At 31.9% G+C, this 18,521-nt stretch overlaps 2 protein-coding genes across 2 annotated transcripts; one reads left to right on the top strand and one right to left on the bottom strand.

Annotated features, from left to right (window-relative positions):
- LOC111640409 lies at positions 1-965 on the bottom strand. Its single transcript, XM_023386422.1, has 2 exons — positions 475-965; positions 1-187 (listed from the first exon to the last, which is right to left on the bottom strand). Exons 1-2 carry the CDS (start codon positions 778-780, stop codon positions 161-163), a joined length of 333 nt encoding a protein of 110 aa, XP_023242190.1. The 5' UTR covers positions 781-965; the 3' UTR covers positions 1-160.
- A 2,187-nt stretch (positions 966-3,152) lies between these two features.
- On the top strand, positions 3,153-10,351 carry LOC111640408 (mitochondrial import inner membrane translocase subunit TIM14-like). The gene is made up of 6 exons (XM_023386421.1): positions 3,153-3,256; positions 5,963-6,014; positions 6,094-6,164; positions 6,255-6,337; positions 10,059-10,129; positions 10,199-10,351. Exons 1-6 carry the CDS (start codon positions 3,254-3,256, stop codon positions 10,261-10,263), a joined length of 345 nt encoding a protein of 114 aa, XP_023242189.1. The 5' UTR covers positions 3,153-3,253; the 3' UTR covers positions 10,264-10,351.
- The last annotated feature ends 8,170 nt before the right edge of the window (positions 10,352-18,521 follow it).

Raw genomic sequence — 18,521 nt, 5'->3', positions numbered from 1 at the left:
CTATAGATCATCTTTTGCTTTCTGCACCGATATAAATCCTCTTTGACTTTTAACAATTCAGACTGCAAAGCAGAGATTTTATTGACATATAACAGCTCAGGATGCTGTGTAGTTGCAGCTTCAGATGTGGAGGGTTCTTCTACTTCCTTTTCTACAGTTGTTACTTGGGAGTGTGTATCATGCAAATCTAATGATTGATAAAAAAAAATATCAGACAATTAATCTTAAAGTATTTATAAGGAAAGATGGGCCACAGAGAGATAGCCCTCAGTGAATCACAGTGGATCTCACAAACCCAGTTCAATCTTTAGTTAACATTTTTTAAATATAAAATGTTCCTTAAATATAGATAAAATTTAATTTTATATTAAAACACAGGGCCCAAGAGACGCACTGCGACTCAGGGAAGGGCAAAAAATTACATGGCTCACTGAGGATTAAGATTACATAAAAAACATAAGTATTTATATTTACCTTTGGTATTGTCTTTTCGTGATCCCTTCCTAGATGGTTCTTCATTTCTTGTGAGACATCGCGTTGATCGTTTTTGAGGTACAGACTTACTAATGTACTGTACTTAGGACAATTAGGGAAGTTTGATGGATATGCAACCGATGTTAATGCCCAGCGATCTCGTGGAATTTCTACTTTCTCTCCATTTATAACATGGGAGAAGGTTTTTAAAATAAATCTACTCGCAAAATGTACGTCACAAACGTAACATTTATTTGTTAGCATCTTGTCGTCTCGTGGATATAATAAATGTCTCTTCTCGTTCATGACTTATATCCTGCCTCGCATCCTGGCGCAAAGCACGTTGGCATTTTTATGTAGCTAAAAAATCAATTATTATAGGTCAAAATCACTGACTTCAGTATATACCTAGCAAGAACAACGCTCTCCTGCTAACAGTGGCGCCAACTAGCGGCAAATATTGTCTCTAGCTAAGTTTGAACTATTAGTCGAAAGACCAGTTAATCTACCGACTCTGCTATAACGTAATAATATTAATCTTCGCTATCGTTACTATTGCCCGAGCAACGCTGGGCCTTCCTGCTAGTAATATAATAATAATGATAATTTACAGTACTATTTGTTTAATTTTTTTGAAGACAAAGTCCTATCCAAAAAAATACAGGAACCACCATTTATTAACTTTGTGTTCCAGACATTACACTTTTGGCGACTGACCTTTTCTTTTAGGCTACTGGCCGCCAAACAGTCCTTTAAAAAAAAACAAAAATATCCAATTAAAAATATAAACATTTTTAAAAAAACAGAAACTGGTGATGTTCGGACGTCTTCTATTTTCAATCATACCTTCTTCTTTCTTTCTTCGTTCACAGTTTTATATGGAGAGTATAGCTCAATTTAGGCTCTTTCTGCGAAATACATTTTTATTGATCGCTATGCGACCGATGAGCCAGCCGTATCCGAACGGCCTAAACGCGCGCGCGGGGAAAGAATGCCTTCCGGGAAGACTTTTATGGGCCATCATACCTTCTTGGGTTGTTTCGGCTTTTATCTACAACGAAATAAGCGCTGGTGAAAGGTGGATGAGGAAAGCTGGCCCCTGGTGACGATACTTTAAAATTATTTTTGTAAATTTTTATCCGATGGAGATAATTATGATTAATTCTTTTGAAGACAAAGTCCTTTCCTAAAATATATAGGAACCACCATTTATTAACTTTGTGTTCCTTTATTAACTTTTATTTTAGGCTACTGGCCGCCAAACAGTCCTTTAAAAAAACAAAAATACCCAATTAAAAATATAAAGAAAATATGAAGAAAAGGTCAGTCGCCAGAAGTGTAATGTCTGGAACACAAAGTTAATAAATGGTGGTTCCTATATTTTTTTTGGAAAGGACTTTGTCTTCAAAAAAATTAATCATAATTATCTCCATCGGACGAAAATTTACAAAAGTACTATTTGTATTAACAAAAAATGGAGCTTCAATAAGCCCTAGTTCCGCTTCACAGATAAAACAACAGACCAAATGAAAGGTGTTCAATAAGCCCTCGAAAAACCTAGATCCGCCATGACTGTTCCCCATTTTAAAGGTTTATTTTATTTTTTTATACTGTTATAGGAGGCCCATTATGGGTTCGGCCAGGCCCACAATGGGGCGACCGGGTGGTGAGGGACGGGGCCAGACATATCCGAACGGACCATCCCCACGAGAAATTCCTGGGGATTTCTTTGACCCGTCCGGATTCCATCCCAGGTCCCCCAGAGCGGTAGGCTGCCTCCTTGACCGCTCGGCCATTTGGCCTTTTGTTTTAAAGGTTGGTAAATATGACCCTTTGAGTTGTATGAAAGTATTTAAGTTTATTTTTTGCACTATACTTTATTTCTTATTGATTTCGATCATTTCCTACACTTGTCATGTTCCAAACTGTTCTTGTATGTATTTAATTTAACCATTTTATTTTCTTTTCGTTTGTATCCCGATGATGTCTAGAACAGCCGAAAACGAATACAGTAGAGCGTCGATTTTCCGAAAGTCAATCATCCGAAAGAATTCCAGTCGGCAAATTTAAATTTTCGCCAGTGCTGTGGCGCTTCAATCTTTGGCTATGTCTTGGGCTACTCAAATATTTTACGTTTTTGATACTAAATTAACATCTGAAGTATAATTTTTTATTATTTTTATATTTTTCAATATATTTATTTTGTTTGTACAAAATAAAAAAAAATAATTTTTAACGATACAATAGTCTTTGTTAGGCTTAACATCGACGAAAATTCAACGCGAAGCGACACTCAACGGAGAAAAATTTCGACATCGTATACGTTAAACTATTTTTTCGTACGTAAATCAGTTATCCGGACCACCCCAGTCCCTAATTGATTCGGAAAATCGACGCTCTACTGTATTTCTATTTGAGGTTTTTTGTGAAATTTCGAAATCCAATTTATGAACTGTTGTAGTAAAAATATTATTGATAATACTTTATAATAGATACACCAATGTTTTTCCTCTTAATTATATTTGCAATAGAGACATACATGCTAGACATGTCCAAAACACATCGAATATATGATATATTATTTAATAATTTTTATTAATATTACTAATATTATTATAATTTATTTAATAATTTTCACTATAAAGTACTTTATAATATCAAATAATTTCATCCGCTAGGTGGCATTTATAAATAAGAGAGAGAGAGAGACCGAATGTGATCGTGTTATGTGCGAATTAAAGTTTTTGTTCAGTTGTTATTGGATTGTGCGTATTACAAAATGGTAAGATCTGGTAAAAGAAATCTTCAAACAATTGCAATTTCTTTATTAAGTGTTTATAGTCGGGATATTCGGTACGGAATCTTATTCTTGACGTATAATGGCCAAAATCCGTTAAATATTCGGTTTCATCAGAATTTATTTAATGCCAATTCAGTGTTACATTCGTTAGGATTTTGAATTGCATTCGTATTGAATAAAATTTCTAAATAGTTATCACAAATGCTACTGATTTCTTTATTACTTTCACAAATGATATTGTAAATTTTTTGAAATTATTTCAAATCTTTGAGTGCGAAATTTATTTAAATTCTCATATAAACAAATTTAAAATAAAAAATAATTTTTACATAAATACAATATTCTTAGTAGTAAACTTATTGGAATATTCACAAAAATGAATGAAAATATTTTTTAAAGATTCACTCTGTACAGAGCTGCTTAACAATATTCAAGCATTGGATGCGTTCGGCAGACTCAACTGTTCTGGAGCTATTGAGTATTCTTCTGTTGAACGCTGTTTTGGAACGTGTTTGGTATTTTGATGTCATATTTAATAGTCTCTTTCATTTACGCTACCTATTGCTACCTGAAACTGGCCGATGATGGCTACTTTCTGTTCCAACGCATACGTCTGTCACTCATCATTTGGCAGATGTAACTACGTAATGGCTACCGATTGAAATACCTTTGCTTGGTTACAACTGTTGACTCTGCTGAATGCAGCCAATGTTCAAGCATTGTTACTCCTGTGTAGTGATAGCAAGTGTAATTAATTTCTTCCTATTATGTGTGTGTGCAAACTTTAACTTAGTAAAAATCCATGTTTCTAAGAAGAGGTATTGGCTTTGTTACCAAATGAAATGCATTTGGAGATAACATTAGTTGATATTTAAATAAAGCTTTTTTCCTTTTTATTTGCTGTTTCTACATGATATAGAAAGAGATTGATTCTTGAAAAATTTTATAATTTTAAATTTATCAATTGAAATTGCACTAATTCCATTGATAAAAGTTCTTCTTTCAAACTTTATATTTTTATGTAAAAAAGATTTAATTTCTTTGTGTTTTCTCTATTTCTTTTGGACAGATTTTAATATAGCTTTACTGTTATACATCAGTTAATTTTAGCTTATCAGTGAATTACATAATAATTGAATAAATCCAAGGTTTAATGAAATTTTTTTAAAGCATATTTAGATTGATGGGTTATCTGATGAATAACTGTGGAAGACTTTATTAATCTTTTTGCTATAGATTAATATGCTATTCACGCCAAGTAATATTAATTAATAGTTAAAACTCACTGTGTTCAGCGTTATTAATTGTTTTTTCATTCATTTGAGTGCTTTCGACGAATGTATTTCTGTCGTCTTCAGGCGAATAAAATTGGAGATAACATTCTCCAATTTTATTCACAAAAAACCTCAAAAATTCTCTCGAATGTTCATGTTCGATTAAAGCATTTTATTCGCCTGAAGACGACGGAAATACATTTGTCGAAAGCGCTCGAATGAACGAAAAAACAATTAATAATGCTGAACACAGTGAGTTTTAACTATTAATTAAATCTTTTTGCTACTGTAAATTCAGTTTGTATTATTTTTTTATTAATACTTCATGACAATTTCTCTGCAGTACTAGTCGAAATTATGAGTTAATTGTTGAACAAAGTATAATGGACGAACAAATCAGAAAGTGTGGAAATGTTGCCAGATGTGCAACACTGCTACACCTGTATGCAATATATAATGTATATGGCATTAATAAATTAGAGTTCATAAATTATCTTAGAATTCTAATTTACTTATGCCATTTACATTGTCCTACTATAATTATTTGTTTTAATTGGTGTTTGTGTTATTTACATTCTTTTTCATTTAAAGTTATATTTGTTCCATCTGAAGAAGACCTATTAATTTAAGTCAAAAATGTTTTTGTTCTATTAAAAGTACTGTATATTTCTGGAGTTATATAAGTATATGGTGTGCTTCTTATTTCATTTATCTTCTATGTTCTAGCTTCAAATCTACAATCTGATGAGAGGCTGTTTTGTTTGAAAATGTTTAATCTCAAAAAATTTTGTGTACCCATATTTATTTGTGTTGTATTTTTCTTCTTACTTCATATAGATTTGTATATGTTTATAGAGTTGAACTTGACCTATTTGAACCTGATCTGGATAAACTAAAACATTCAGATTCATACAAGCTGAAATGAAAACAGTGAAATTTGAAAACTTATAAAATGTATTTTTCTTTTTTGTCACAGATCAATGAAACGGATTTTCCCCCATAGATGGGATGCATAACATCCAACTTAATGAATAGTCCACTATCAATTGCACTGGAATATATTCCAGTGCAACTACATTTAGTTATTATTTAGCAGAAGCATAGTATAGTCTGGTATAATGTTTGTGTGTGTATCATGTACAACACTGTTTTTATTAATTCATAGGTATCTTAAGATATTTTAACTATAATTGATTCATAGCCAAATTATTTTAAACCCGAGTTATTAATCAATTTGCCAAAAACCTTATTTTAACACCAGCAGGAATTTTATATTTTGTGCAGATGTGGACAAATGTTTTCAACTAATTATAGGTCTGCTTCAGGTTGTTAATAATATAAAATAAGAATTCTTCAATTAGTGCAATATAATCAAAATATGATAATTTAAAGTATTTTCAATTTCTCTTTAAAGACAACAGGAATTATATTGGCAGGACTGACTCTTGCAGCTGTAGGATTTGCTGGTAATTTGAGTTTATAATCTTTTTATTTTTTCACATTTTACACAAATGTCTAACTTTTTAATTTTTTTTTTTTTCTAAGGTAGATATGCTTTTCGTGTTTCAAAACAGTTTTCAGAAAAGTTCCAGCATCTTAAAATTCCAACAACATCCGTAAGAAAATTATAATTATATAAATTTATAAACATGTTATAAAAATTGATTTCTCAAATAAATCTTAAAGTGTATTTTGATTATTTTCAGAGTTTTGCTAATAGCAAATATTATAAAGGTGGCTTTGAACCTAAAATGACACGAAGAGAAGCTGGATTGATATTGGGAATTAGGTAAGAAAGTTTTTAAATAATTTCTCATGAATAGAAATTTATCAGTTACAGCTGAAATTCTTTTAATTTTCATGTTAAATAATTTTTCTACCGTAGTTTATTTTTGAATGCAGGAAAAAAATTGGTAAAAAATAGTACTTTTAGTGTATTGTCATACAGAAAGTAGAATCGATTCACAATGCACTCTTGCTAATTTAAAAACCAATTTTGTTTTTTTTACTAAATATTTCATCCAGAAACAAAGAAATCATAATAATTTTTTAAAACATGATGAATATAAAAAGTAATATGATGTAAACAGTGGTGATATTCAGCGGGTTTGCACAGGTTCGGCCGAACCCGTTGTTANGGCGTCAGAATTTTTCATTGAGCTATTCAGACTTGAGTAGCTAATATTGAGAGATTAATCGCGGGCCACATAAATTCATTAGACGGGCCATATGTTGGCCATGCCTGATCTAAACACTAGGTAAATTGTCTGTGTGTACAGTGGATTCTTGATCTATTATTGCTGTATCAATCATTTTCCTGCATCTATTAGTTGTTTTCTTCAGTCCCAAATAAGGACCCATATATAATGTATATAATGCTAACTTTTCCTGTATTCTTCGTTCCTGCATCATTTGTTTTTCCACAATGTTCATTCTGTTTTTAACCAAAAGAAAAATGTTATTCTGCATCAACTGTTTTACTCACAATAGAGGGCACTAAATTGAAACACTTATTTTTCATGTACTAAAAATAAAATCACATCAAATTTAACAGTTAAACCCTTTGACTGTAGCTAACCAGTTTTTATTGAGTACATTAAATTTGTACAATAAAGTACATACAATAAAGTACATGATTTTGTAAAGCAGTAGACTTTTGTCTACTGCTTTACAAAATAATGTACTTTATTGGTGACATTTCCTCTTAAAGCCTGGCAACACTGGTAAAAATTAGCAGGTTTTCTCAAGGTACGATTATTTTGGGCAACATGCAATGTACGATAATGTCTACAATGATTTCATAAATATGCCTTAATCTGAAAACAACCATTAATTATTGAAAAAACTAATTTTCAATCACTATTTTTATATATATTTCTTTTTCATTGATATTTCATGTTTTTTTTTTTGCTGCTAGAGCACCAATAAATTTTCAGAAGTTTTAGATTAGCTAGTACCATATATTCTTGATTATAAGGTGCACCTTTGTCATACTTTTTGAGACCTCTAACTTCTATACTTTTAGACCTACTGATAAAATGCTCAAATTGATGTGAAAAGAAATTTGTGCAAATAAATGTTCTGTTAAAATGCCATTATGCTTCTACTAGATGGTAGCAAAAATTTGGAAAAACTAAGGTTTATGAATATGAAATAAGAACAGTATATAAATGAATGTGTTACATATTTGTTAATAATAATTTTTTAATGTTTGGTATGTTGAAATTCTATGAAAAAACCTAAATTTTAGTTTATGTCCATTCCGAGGTTTGTTTTGCATCATATAAAGGAAAGTCATAAAAACTTCATTGTAAAATGGGATCTAAAAAATTTTTAGATCCCATTTTACAAAGCTTAAGAGATTCTGACACAGGTCAAACCTTGTTAATATTTCTATGGATAAAGGGCATAAGTATAAAGGATTGAGATGGATGTACAATAATTTAAAGGGGCAGATATGATGATTTTCTCTCATAAGGTTGGCACCCTGCATTGTCTTGAGATAAGGAAGATTGTGTCTGTACAAGTGAGAAAAGTCAAAACCCTTTTCCATAAAAGAATCAACACATTGTAAGTGACAAAAATTTATAATTTCACTAACATTTTTGACAATTCTACAGTATCATCTTCAAGTGCAAGAAAAGTGGCAATACATTAAATATTCTTACCGAAAGAAATTAGAACAAATTTCAGTATTCTTAACAATGTTCTAAAATGTAGAATAAACAAACATCCATGCGCATGCTCCACATCATTTAGTATTACAGAAAGCCACTCTGTCCTATCACTGGAAAATATGCTTCATACAAGATAAACAATAAAAATATTGATGTCATAAATTTCCCATGTCAATCATTTTCCTGCATCAGTCATTTTTCCCCCAAATCCTGCCAAAAACAGTAGATCGAGAATCCATTGTATTCTTATTTTCATTTTTAGTGATTATTCTAATGCATTATAAAATCCAGTAAAAAATTGAAAATCTGTATTTCTAAGGCACAAAAAGTAGATTGTGGGTGCACACAGAATACAGGATATTTTAAGAAAAGTAGAAGATTATAAGATTGCCACTAAACTTGTATGTGTGGAAAGAACTTTTTAATAATCTTATCTGCACATATGTTTTTCTTCTGTAATAGGAGAAATTTTAGATTCTTGGACAGTGATAATTGTTTCTATCCTCCAAATGGTGAAAATTTTAAAACAAAGTTTTAAAAAATGTTTCTGGAATACTTTTTAAAACTTTTAAACTTCTAAATTATGTCACAGTATAAAATCAAGAAATGCTTGCTTCAAAGAGGGATTGCAATGCTACTCACAAGTGCCATTTAAGTCTCACATATTCTGATAAACTATTTTTCATTTCACTATTCATGAATGTTTTTTAAATGAATGTAGTTGGAAAAAAATAATAAATACTAGAAAACTCAATTATTATTACAGAACTTGTATCAAATGTTTATAATATTGTAAACATTAAAGTTTACTTTGTTATTATTGAAACTGTGTTGTTATTTATATATTGTATACTGGCACAATGAAGTGACCTCTTAACCAACACTTGGCAAGTTTTCCATCTTTATTTAGTTAGTACGCCATGCTATACATTTGCGTTTCGGGTATTCTCCCCTCTTCAGCCAACTTACTCCAGATTTCAGACACTTAACTAATATATGGTGGATCCGTATACAACCTTAAATGTCACATAATGACTATCATAATTGCCATTTTTATGCACCTTTCTTACAATCGCACAATCGGGTTCTTTAAAATCCCAATTTCTAACATACATACAAAGTTATCTGTAAACAGTAACTGTTCCGTGACATAAATTAAAGTAAAAAACCATTGCATAAAGGCCATTTCCATTCCTCTTCGTATTTGTATGTTATTATCGAAATAAAGATGGAATAAAGATGGAAAACTTGCCAAGTGTTGGTTAAGAGGTCACTTCATTGTGCCAGTATACAATATTACAATTTACAATATTATATGGAAAGTACAGTACTTGTAAGATATTTCATTACTTTTTGTCTTGTTCAATGTCTTGATAATAAGTTTATGGGTATATGTTTGCAAGAGTATAATGTAAATCATGTTATTGGGTCTAACATAACAGTTACATTATAACATTTCTAACAGAGTAAAATGAAAAATTTCAAATAAGACAGTTAAAATGTTTGAATGTGATGTGCTGCTGCTTTATGCAAAACTTATTTTCTGTAAAAAATTGTTAATCGTTACAGAATATATTTTGCTGAGTATACAGCTAAATTACATATAAATAGTTGTTTTTGTATTTTATTTTCTCTAACGTTCATTCTATACAGTTTAGAAGTTTCTGTTAATTTTGAAATAATCCAGAAAATCAATTGTATCCACACAAATTGTAACAAGTAAAATGTATAATGATGATTTAATTTGCTAGTGTAAAGATTTAAATAGAAAAGGCTATATTCAAAATTGTTTCATATCAAATTTTTATTTTAATGGTTCATTCTTTTTAACAGTCCTTCTGCAACAAATGCAAAAATTGTAGAATCATACAAAAGAATAATGGTATTGAATCATCCTGATCGAGGTAATTTGCATCTTCAAATATTTTCAAATTTTAATTTATTGCATTTTAGAACTTTTGTTTTTTTCCCAGGAGGATCCCCTTATCTGGCTGCAAAAATTGGTGAGGCAAAAGATCTTCTTAGTAAAGGAAAATGAATGTAAAATTTTGAGGCTGTAGATAGATGTAAATAAATACTTTACAGATGCAAATTTTATTTTTATGCCCTTGAAGTTTTAATACTATTTTTGAAACTATATTCTATTATTGGATAAAATATTAAAATATTTTCAGAAATCAAAATTTTTTTTACTTTAGAATATTATTTACTTCAAAATAAAATTCAATAAACATTAAAAAGATCTCAATTAATTTAATGCAGGAATATTTTGGCTGTTGATTTTTTAAATTCAATCTCAAAATGTGGAGATTTGCAAAAAATCTCGAGGGTCAAATTTGACACGATTCCCATACTTTCCCTTATGTATTGCATAACAGTAAAAAATCCGGTTATATATAGTTTAAAATATAGTTTTTTAATAATTATAAAATGGCAAAAAAAGTTTTTGTAACAAAATCTGATAACAGATGGCGCCACACACAATTTCATATTTTGCTTAAAAGATTTTTAAATAAAAATTCATAACAGCCTGGAAAGTTACGCAACTCTGCTAGATTTTTAAACTTGTTTTTAAGATCAAATCAACCTTCCGTTTACTTATACAGAGAGTAACTTTTTACACGGATTTTTTTGCGAACGTGTTTATCGTATAAAAACAATTGGATGTAATTTATCAATAATTGAAGTGGAAAATAGTCTTATGAGTTCATATCAATAAGTGAAGTACACATTTAGATATTTAAGTTATATCCCTTTTAAGCACTTCAATTATTTTCCTCCACTAAAGCAGAACGAAATTCTTTTATACGATGAAAAATTTACATTGTTGCATAAAGTAATGTAATTAGTGGGTTTTGGAGGAGAATTTTTAAGCTTTAACTTCAAATTGTTTTAATCCTATACACGTTTTGTAAAGAAAAAAATTCTTTTGTTTAAATTTCCATTTTTCGTTCTTATTACCTAAATCTTATTTTTAAGTTATAGTTTAGTATCCGATGATTGACATAAATTTTAAAAAAGAACTGTTTTGCAGAATTAACAGAGCTGGGTAAAATACTTATGAACTACGAGGCATGTTCAGAAAGTAAGTCTACTAGATTTTTATATATTTTTTAAGAAAAAGTGTATTTGAAAAAAATTACAGGATATTGTTGATACACTTGTTGACTATTTTTACACATAATCGCCATTCCGTTCAATGCATGTGGTAAGCCATGGCACAAGCTTCTTTATGCCCTCCTCGAAGAACTCCCGCCAGCGTTTTTGTGTCTCGTATAAGAGCGTTCTGGTGAGTTGTGGAAATATCGCAGAAATTTCACCCACGCCAATCGGCGGTTTTCACGAACAGTTTCCTCGAGTTTTTGCACCAACTCATCAGTCAAAATGAAAGGTCTTCACTCTGTTCGTCATGAACATTTGTTCTGCCTCCACTAAACTTCCTAACCACTTAACCGAAACACACTCGTTCTGTTCATAACACCTTCGCCGTAAACCGTTTTGATTCGCGAAAAAAATTCGGTAGGTGTTATTCCTTCCACGAGTAGGAAGCGGATCACAGCACGTGGCGAGATTTCTTACCGATATCTTTCACGCAACTGGACACTCACTACAACGTGAGTTTACGTACTACCGTGTTTCTGCGATGTCCGCTCCGTCAGATCTCTCTACCACTTAATGTTGCCAACCCTCAAAAAACAAAAAATCACAGCCCGTTATGGTCACAGTACACTTACTTTGTGAACAAGCCTCGTATTTCAAATACTAAATACCTGATTTAAGTCAGAATATTTGGAAACTCGATCTACAACGAAGTCTGACAAGCCGGCTTCATATGGATCGACACCTTGACATAATGAAACTTTCTCTTCATATAAATCTTCGGAGACAATTTTGAGCAGTTCTTGTAAATTACGAATTAAATTTACATTGAGAAATGCTTTCCAACTATTTTTTATTATAATAAAAACGGGTGAATAAGGCTTTACATTTATTACAGTAGGACCTACATGGCAACATTTACTTACCTCAATCAATTGAAAAGCAGTTTTGGTATTTAGCAGGGCTGCGGAGTCGGAGTCGGAGTCGTGGAGTTTTAGTGTTTTAGCCGGGGTCGGAGTCGTCAAACAATCTGCCGACTCCGACTCCTTTTTACTTCCCAACTTGTTATGTATATACAATGGAAAAGTATTGAAATCGTGTCAAATTTGACCCTCCATGTTTCTTTTAAAATCTACACGTTTGGAGACCTCCCGAACCCCCAAAAAGTCAATAAAAGAGGAAAAATTCGCACGAGTCTAATTTGTTTAATTTCTTTATTTTCTGTTCTGAGATATTAAACTATCTCAGAATGAGTAAAGTTTAAGAAACGAAATGTGGCACTGTAGCTTGCGTATAAAAGGGCATTAATACTATTAAATTTTGGTTCTTAATTAAAGGTCGACAGTGTGAAGACGTAAAAGGGGTCATATGTCTTAATGAATATTTTACTCGTTATTAGCGTTCAAAATTAAAAAAAAAAAGTAAAACTCGTCTCTACCCTCAAAGTAAGCTTTTTTTGTCGTTTTATAATAGTACAGTAAAATCCGTTAAGATATTCTCGCCTACGATGTTAGAATGTGTATGGGGACACGATTTAGTTCAACCACTCTGACGCTTAATAACTAACTCATGTGTTAAACCATCTGACTCCGATTCTAACCATTCTGACCACAGAAATTATTAGGCTTCAAACAGGGTGAACAAAATCATGCTCCCCCACACAGTCTAACATCCACACTTATAGAAAAAACCTCGAATCTTTTGCATATCTCGAAATTTCAAGGCGTCCTGTCCAAAAATGTAAAATTTGGGAGGGGTCATTTTTTGACCGAGCGTTACACTTTCCCTCTGTTATATATAACAGCCGGAAAAGTAAAAATTATCGAATACATATTTATATATTAGAGGAGTCTTTTAGCGTTGGAATAAAAAGTTTACGTTCTATCTGTATTAGAACTCTATTTATTTAACCTTTTATTCTGGGGTCACGTGGTGACGTCAGAATTTCCGAGTCTCTTTCGGTAACAAGTCCGCCCCTAGTCGGAGTCGGTAGATTTTTAGCGACTCCACAGCCCTGGTATTTAGTCATGCTAGGGTTGTATACTATATTCATAAAAAAACTAAATAAAAGGAACTAGGTATCCAATAGTGATCCTTCGCGAGATATAGCCCCCTCCCCGAAACCTGCTTATCTGACAATATTGACGACCCTCAAAAAATGAGGTAAAATTTAAAACTGAAAAATTTCAGAACTATTTCTCAAAAACAATGCTAAAAATAGATTATTGTATTTTACTATGGAAAGAATCAACTTAATAGCAACGTGATATCGCTTCAGTTAAACCAATCAGCACATTCCCTAATACAGTAATAGCACTTTTCGCTTAATATGTGAAGCTATATATGAAATTTTTTTTTACTAGACGACAGAACAACTTTTCTGTTTTTTGTTTTTTTTGACGTGAATACATCTTTAAATTTGCTTCCGTAGTGGGAGGTAATTTAGAAAACTGATGATAACAAAATGGAGGAATACAGTTTGGCATTGCAGTTACATATCTATCATCTACATCCAAAATTTAATTACACCACTCGATAGTTAAAGGATCAAAGAATTCATTACGTTGAGTGGGGACTGTGACGCATCGCGCGCGGCGGAGGGGAAAGCGCCGCCATTTTGAGGTCGTTTCGCCGTTCCACATACTTTCCGTTTAGTATACATTTTGATTGGGAGAAGCTACGACGCTCGTTCGAATTTCAATTTACAGCTCTCGTCAATATTTATCGATTGCGTACACAAAACATTAGTGTGGAATAGTTATAGTGAATATACAGTATATGGTGTTAAAGTTAAAAATTAAGAAAACTTAATACAATGTCGGCCTATACTCGTCGAAAAGCCGAATCAAAATATAGAAATCGTACACGGTTGGAAAGGGCTTCTCAACAGCAATCCAGTGATACCCATAAACACCAAATGATAGAGTGAAGTGGTGCCGGGAACGTAAAAAAACATGGAGATCTGAAGGACTTCTTACTGTTATAGAATGATTATGACATACATATAATACGTTCAAAGAAAATATTACCCGTTAATTAATTAACGTACACGCATTCACGTAAAACACACGGCCGTGTCTCGGACACAGCCACACCCCATTTTTGTTTTATAGCATGCATTAATTAAACAACAACTATACCGAATTTATTCGTATTCCAATATCAGAACGCGAAATGTTCCGAATTGTTCGCCATTCAAATGGCTGTTGCTTGGTGCAAGCACAATTATACAAACAAAAGGATTTCTGTTAATACTGATTATTGTTCTGCCATAGTTCTGCTAAAAACCAGAAACTATCATCCGATTGCAAATCGTATACAAGATATCATAAATACATTCACTTGTCATTTCGCTATAAACTGGATTCGAGGACATCAAGGGCACTATGGAAATGAACTGGCAGACGAACTTGCAAAAGAGGCTTCTTATAAGGAGGACTTACCTGTATCTTACAAAAGAATTAGTATACAAACAATTAAAACTATCCTGTGGAAAGAAGTAATTCATGCATGGCAGCTTCAATGGAATAATATTAATAATAAAACACATGAATATATTACAGATATTACAAATTTCCTTAGTAATAAATGGTACAAGCCTACCCACCAACTCACACAAATATTAACAAATCATGGGAGATTTTATTCATACCTTTCAAGATTCAAGGGCACATCAAACTCAAGATGTCTTATATGTGATTGCAACGACAGCAGCGATCATTATATTTATACATGCCCTATGCTAGAAAATGAAAGATTGATTTTAAAACTGTTACTTGAGTCTCATGATCTCCATTGGCCACCTCCCACCTTAGAACGTCTCTTTGATCACAAAGATACCTTCGATGCCTTTGTACAACTCGTTAACATGTATTTTGTAAGGACCAGTGTACCAGCTTATTCTGGCCATTAATGGCCAACTGTTGGTTAGTGAAAATATAAATTACCCTAATATAATTATTTCGTGATCGTACTTGTAGTCTGCATTTTCTTTTGAAAGGTTTAGCATTTATACCATGGGTTCTCTATCGGCGTTTTGTTTATTTTATTTCTTTTAATATTATATATTTTACATGTTTTGTTGTATTCTCGTTAACACACTTACCCTCGTTATACTTATGTGCCCTACTCTTTTTATAATACTTGATTGGCCGTAGTTGTGTGAAATATTTGCTTAAGGAATCTGGTTTTGACTTTGTATTACTATGCCCAAAAATGTGTCACATCATTGACGAAAGACTTCAATAAACAACCAACGTATGTGATCATAGGACATCATAGATACTGTGTTGAAACTCTATACAGTGTCTTTCATTGATAGGTCTAATGCACTGGTTCTTCCCTAAACAATATATGGCGTTATGTATTTGTGCTCAGAAATGTGTCTCATCAATGATGAGACTTCAATAAATAATCAACGTATCCGTACATTGAACGTCATAGATGATGTACACCTGTGTTGAAACTTCAATAAATAATCAACGTATCCGTACATTGAACGTCATAGATGATGTACACCTGTGTTATTTAGCGTCTTCCTTCGGCTGGTCTACTGTTCTGGCTGGACTACTACTATGATATAATTCCACAAACGCTGCGCAATAGTGATATTCGAGAAGAATTTGTCTGCTACATATGTGAATTAAATGCATCTACTGGCATTGTGATTCTGTATCGGCGTTTGCTTCTCATGCATACATAAGAGGCAAATTTTGTGGATAACAGTTGTGTGCCTGGAGCTGTACCATGGCAATAAGAATCACACAAGATATACCTGGAGCTATGCTAGCAGCAAGATTTATAAGGAAGAGCAAAGACGTTGGACAACTAATTCTGGAAAATCGTTGACAGTGGATTATATTCTAATAAGATCTGCATAAGTCTCCTGGTTTGGAGTGTGCAGGAGTTTCACTTCAGCGGAAAAAAACTTTTATCTAGACTGACTACACTCCTGCGTCTTTCTTAGGGAATGGAAAAAAGGAAACCTCTGCTGAAACAGAATTGTCGCATAAGATAACAAAACATATGTTCCTCATGTAACTATATGATGTTATGACTCTGTCACATTTCTAGCAACTTTTATGTTTTAATTTTATTTTCATTTTTATTTATTAATACTTATTAATGTTTTGCACGCGTGTATAACCTTATATATATATAATTGTACACGCGTTAATTAATTTTATTTACGTTAATAGTTAGTTATCGAAATCTTCAGTGTAAACTATGTAATTTCCTGTATATACCCGGTAATACTTAGTGGCACCGGGATATGCCATACGGCATATTGATCAATAAATATCTGTATCTGTATCAGAACGCGAAGCTTCCATAACACTGTTTAAAATGGCGGTGACACGTTTAACAAATTAGGAAGAAACCGGAAGTAACTTCCCACAACTAAGCCTAAGCGATCAATGGCCGAAGCTTATTGGTTAATTAATTAATACTAGGATTTCTCATTTCCCGGTCTTTTGCTTGTCCCAGGATTCTGGGAAAAAAAGTGAACTGTTTCTCAGGATCCCGGGATATAATTAATTATTTTTAAGGTATATCATTCGATTTTAAGATTTATTTTATAATTATTTTTCATTTTTAAGTAACTTAATACAACCTGCAACCTCCAAAATCATATTAATAATGCTCTGTAAAGTATGTATAAAAAATTACTTTTGAGTTACGTAGAAATTTTCACAAATAGAAAAAGTTTAATAAAGTTTGTTGGAAATTGCTTACAACAAAAATGCTTTTGAATTGAGTTGAAAATTTAAAGAAAGAAAAAAAAACGAACTTAGATCAAACTTCTAACTTAGAAGGTAATTTTCGTTTTTTAAATAAAACATAAAAACTTACAATAATATTTTGTACTAGCTGTTACCCGCGGCTTTGTCCGCGAGGATTTTGCAAGCAAACCCAATTTATATTCAGTATTTCAACAACCATAGTAATTGTTATATAACACCTACCGCCGAGAACGATGAGAATTGCCGAGAATCAAACGAACTATTTTCACTTTGATCAATTTTCTGGAACGTTTACAATCGTTCTATAATCGAACCAATATGCAATAACAAATTCCAATTTAAAACGGTTCGAACATTTTTAAAATCGAAATAGATAAAAATACATTTGTTATAAATATTTTTAACAATCTGAAATGTTATCAATTTAATACACCTAAGCACTCAATGAAGACTAAACGTAGTTGAAAACAAAAAATGGCATCTAAAATAGTATAGTAGAATCCGTTTTTCCGGTTATGCCTTAATCCTCTCCCTCTCCCCCCGCGGGGAATTTCGAAAAATCTCTTCTTATACCCCGTTCGCACACAATCCACGACTCACTTCAATCTCGATTTACCCACAATCTGGATTGTGACTGTCGCCAGTGGAACGTCTGTTCGCACACGTGTTCGCACACGTGCGGCTAAATATCCAGATGGCACAAAGCGCTGATTGGTCGGCTGAATGACGTCAACCCACCGAAGTATAGATTATATTTTGTAGTCGTCAGGACGAATCATGACGAAATAGATTATTATTATTATTTGTTTTTTAGTTGTCGTAATATGGAGTGATGAGTATAAAGTGAAAATACAGCTGATTACTTTTTTTTGAACATTTAACTTAATACTTGATCTTTATGCACCTCTGAACCAAATCATACACAATAGATCATTTTAATAGCGCGATTAGTGTTTTAAATTTACATGCGCAGTTAATAAATAACAGAAAATTTATACTTTGTTACAGATATTAATTATAAAATGTTCGAGAAAGGATGAAATTTATAATTAAGATAAGTCAGAATATTCTTTGAATTTGTCATACGCATTTAATATAGTTAGATGAAACAATAAAATTAACTAAGTTTTGTATACCTCTGAAAGAGAAATTTTAACAAATTATAAAGTTTAAATGTAGAAGTTGTTGAACAATTTTGAATAAAGAATATTCTCCATAGATTACTCTTATCAGAATTTTTTTTTATGTTTTAGTTAGAATTGACAGTTCTTTCTGTCAATAGACATTTTGTGCTTTTGAATGTCAGTTCAAAATCTGTGTGTTAAGAAACAATACTTTTCAAATTTACAGAAATTTCATATATCCAGTTCCATCATGGATATATCTGTAAATATGTTTAATCAAATTTGTGTGACCATTTTTCAAATTAAAAGTATAGAATTCTTGTATAAAT

This window comes from Centruroides sculpturatus, unplaced genomic scaffold (genome assembly GCF_000671375.1).
Source record: "Centruroides sculpturatus isolate CEXI.00-Female unplaced genomic scaffold, Cexi_2.0 scaffold1330, whole genome shotgun sequence".
Taxonomy (NCBI): Eukaryota; Metazoa; Arthropoda; class Arachnida; order Scorpiones; family Buthidae; genus Centruroides; species Centruroides sculpturatus.
Note: the sequence above shows the minus strand (reverse complement) of the source record. Positions and strands in the feature narration are given on the sequence as shown.

Excerpts from the sequence above, each read along its gene's own strand:
- LOC111640409 (XM_023386422.1), bottom strand. The coding sequence starts at position 780 with ATGAACGAGAAGAGACATTTATTATATCCACGAGACGACAAGATGCTA. Across the intron at positions 188-474 it reads ACGAAAAGACAATACCAAAG|ATTTGCATGATACACACTCC; the intron begins GTAAATATAAAT and ends ATCAATCATTAG.
- LOC111640408 (XM_023386421.1), top strand. Across the intron at positions 6,165-6,254 it reads TTAAAATTCCAACAACATCC|AGTTTTGCTAATAGCAAATA; the intron begins GTAAGAAAATTA and ends GATTATTTTCAG. Across the intron at positions 10,130-10,198 it reads ATTGAATCATCCTGATCGAG|GAGGATCCCCTTATCTGGCT; the intron begins GTAATTTGCATC and ends TTTTTTTCCCAG.